The 3,479-nt window shown below is 39.4% G+C and overlaps 1 protein-coding gene across 1 annotated transcript; it reads left to right on the top strand.

Moving 5' to 3' along the window:
* Positions 1–610: 610 nt before the first annotated feature.
* On the top strand, positions 611–2,914 carry LOC143879686 (P-loop containing nucleoside triphosphate hydrolases superfamily protein). Its single transcript, XM_077382177.1, has one exon. It carries the CDS (start codon positions 1,241–1,243, stop codon positions 2,753–2,755), a length of 1,515 nt encoding a protein of 504 aa, XP_077238292.1. The 5' UTR covers positions 611–1,240; the 3' UTR covers positions 2,756–2,914.
* The last annotated feature ends 565 nt before the right edge of the window (positions 2,915–3,479 follow it).

Below are 3,479 nucleotides of genomic sequence, written 5' to 3'. Positions count from 1 at the left end.
TCATTGGATAGAGAGACATTGAAGGGAGGGTTGTGAGGCTGTTTTGAAATTTTCACTTACTTCTCAGTGCCTTTTGCTAATGACCCTTTCTTTTCTTTTCCTTAGTTTCAACCTTTTTTTTTTTTTTTCCTGGTTACTGATATTGGCAGAACCGTATTTTGATAATTGCACTAACTGACCTAGTTTCTACTATTTGATTAGCTTCAAAGGTTGTGACTCACAATTTCCAAAAAAGCTCTCACGAGCAAATTAAGAAAGAAGCGACTATGTGACGTAGTGCAATTATCAAAACATGGTAGTGTCGATATCAGTCACCATTTTTTAAAATCTTCTTCTTTTAGCCATTTGTAGGTGTCATATTTAATAAGGCCATAAATAGCCACCATATCATGGCTAATCTTACTGGTTTCTTCTTAAAATAATGGGAGAATCATGTTTTATTTGTACAAAATTAAAGACCTGTTCAAGAGGCTGAGACAGTTGTGAAATAGACACAGGTTTTACACAGAAGACCCTTCAGACTCCTGCGTGAGAGACAAAGACGTCTAAGGGGCCAAGTTTTCAGCCTAAAAAGGGGGCAGGAACCAAGGAAAAGTAAGTGATTGAGGAGAGAAATCAAAACAAGATATCTTCTTAATAAATCTACACGCATTCCGATCACCATTCATCTGTTTTTTTTTTAAAATTTCTTTCCTCTTATTTTCTGATAAACCGCATGCATACATCTCTATCAAGGATATTTTTTACCTAACAAAGCCCCTATTTTTAGAACGTTTTTAAATACCATTTATTATTAACAGATCTGCAACATCAGGCCCCCCTAACCCTATTCATTTTCTCTTTCCAACGCATATCTCCTTTCACGCTTCCTGTGCAAAAGATGATAAAAATATACCCATAAATTTCAAACACCCTGAAAAAAATAATTTCAGTCTGAATTCCAAAGTACTCCAAAAAGCCAGCAAAAATAGCACACCCTTTTCACCTTTCTCACAACTTTTTTTTTTTTTTTGCTTTTTCTATTCACCAAACACCCCACAAAATCCATCCTCTTCCAATAAAACTACCCTTTCCCTGTTCTTCTATCTCTTGTATAAACTTCACGCCACAAAAGCTCAGAAACAGAGGAAAAAAAAACCCAGAGAAAAAACAGAGGAACCCAACTCACCTGCAAGACCCTCTACCATTTTCCAAACCCATCTCACCAAACGCCAGAAAATCCTTCCTTTTTCCGTGTAGGATGAAAGAGTTTTGGACATCCCTAGCCTCTCTAATGGGCGTATTCGCCTTTTGTCAAAGCCTCCTTCATGCCGTCTTCCCACCCGAACTTCGTTTCGCTTCCGTCAAACTCTTCAACAGAATCTTCCACTGGTTCTCCTCTTACTGTTACTTTGACATAACGGAGATTGATGGCGTTAACACTAACGAACTTTATAACGCCGTTCAACTCTACCTAAGTACCTCTGCCTCTTTAACAGGATCCCGTGTTAGCCTCACCCGCGCTCTAAATTCCACCTCCTTCACATTCGGCCTCTCAAATAACGACCGTTTAACGGACACCTTCAACGGCGTTACTGCCTGGTGGGAGCACGTGGTAACTCAACGTCAATCTCAAACGTTCTCATGGCGTCCTCTCCCTGAAGAAAAAAGGGGTTTTACTCTCAAAATCAAGAAGAAAGACAAAACCCTAATTGTCGATTCTTATCTCAATTTCATCATGGAAAAAGCAAACGACATTCGAAGGAAAAATCAGGACCGTCTGTTGTACACAAATTCAAGAGGTGGGTCCCTCGATTCGCGTGGGCAACCGTGGGAATCTGTGCCGTTTAAGCATCCGAGTACTTTTGAAACCCTAGCCATGGATCCTGTGAAAAAAACTGAGATTATGGATGATCTTCGAAGCTTTGCTGATGGGCAATCTTTTTATCAGAAGACTGGTAGGGCTTGGAAAAGAGGGTACCTTTTGTATGGCCCGCCGGGGACTGGAAAATCTAGTATGATTGCTGCAATGGCTAATTACTTAGGGTATGATATCTATGATCTTGAGCTTACTGAAGTTCATACGAATTCGGAGCTTAGGAAGTTACTTATGAAGACTACTTCTAAGTCTATTATTGTTATTGAAGATATTGACTGCTCTATCAATCTGTCTAATCGGAAGAAGAAACCCCGGAATGAGGGTTCTCCGGCCCGACCCGATGGAGGTCCGGTAGAAATGAGAGGTGGGTCCGATGAGGGCGGGAATTCTATTACGCTTTCGGGGCTTTTGAATTTTACTGATGGGTTGTGGTCTTGTTGTGGGAGTGAGAGGATTTTTGTGTTTACTACTAATCACATTGAGAAATTGGATCCTGCTTTGCTACGGTGTGGGCGAATGGATATGCATATATTCATGAGTTACTGTTCGTTCTCGGCTTTGAAGATTTTGTTGAGGAATTACTTGGGTTTTGAGGGTGATTGCGATGATGGGTTGTTGAAGGAATTGGAGGTTGTGATTGATAAAGCAGAGATGACGCCTGCGGATATTAGTGAGGTTTTGATTAAGAACAGAAGGGATAAGGGTAAGGCAATGTTTGAATTGTTAGAGGCATTGAAGAATAGGGCAGAGAGGAGAGTTTCGAGGGAGAAGAATCAGAGTAAAGAGGAGGAGGAGGAAACAGAAGAGCAAGAGAAGAGGGCATTGGAGAGCCCAAAAGATGAGTCTTTGGAGGATAATTGCAAGGAAGGAGATGGGGAAGAGAAAGTTGAGGAATAGTTTGAAGAATTTTTTGAAATTTTGTTTGTGGGGTGAGTTTCTAAGATATGGTAAGAGAGCTTTCTTTCTTTTTTGGGTTTGCTTATTTTGTTCTGTTTTTATTTAAATAATTAGAAATTATAATATAATATGATATCTTAATACTTGGAGCTTTGCGTACATTGGCGTGTGAGTTTTTAATTTCTCTTTATCTAATTTATTATTTTATAAGGCATCTCTACTATCTACTGCACCTACCTGCATCAAAGGAAGATGGTATCATCAGTCTTTTGTTTTGGTATCGGCACTCTTATTTTAATTTTAAATTTGTGTGACACTATGCAGTTTCTAACTTGCTATTGGCAAATGCTCTCTCACCAGTCTCCAATAGACTGCAAACTTGTTATAAGCCTGTGAATAAACATCTACTCTTAAAATGCCCCACCATAGTTAGAATAAATATTCCCATAATACGAGTTACATGATCTATTTCCATAATGCCCATGCCCTTGATTTTACATCTCCACACCCCAGTGCTCAGATATTCAATGTTTCAATGGGTGGTGAAGACTGAATGAAGAGTTGAAGATAACTAGGACACGTGAAGAGATATGTAAAAGGTGGGAAAACGTTTACCTTTGGTTTTTATTTTTGTGGAAAGGGTGATTTCTGAGTCATCTGCTTTTGAGTTTTACATGATACTGATGCTCCCGTTGGCGAGACATGGAATAACACGTGCCGCATT

The sequence above is a fragment of the Tasmannia lanceolata genome, unplaced genomic scaffold (genome assembly GCF_043159265.1).
Source record: "Tasmannia lanceolata isolate RefF3 unplaced genomic scaffold, GAP_Taslan_0.1 ptg000006l, whole genome shotgun sequence".
NCBI lineage: Eukaryota > Viridiplantae > Streptophyta > Magnoliopsida > Canellales > Winteraceae > Tasmannia > Tasmannia lanceolata.
The sequence above is the reverse complement of the archived record's forward strand: the minus strand, read 5'-3'. Positions and strand labels throughout refer to the sequence as shown.

Excerpts from the sequence above, each read along its gene's own strand:
- LOC143879686 (XM_077382177.1), top strand. The coding sequence starts at position 1,241 with ATGAAAGAGTTTTGGACATCCCTAGCCTCTCTAATGGGCGTATTCGCC.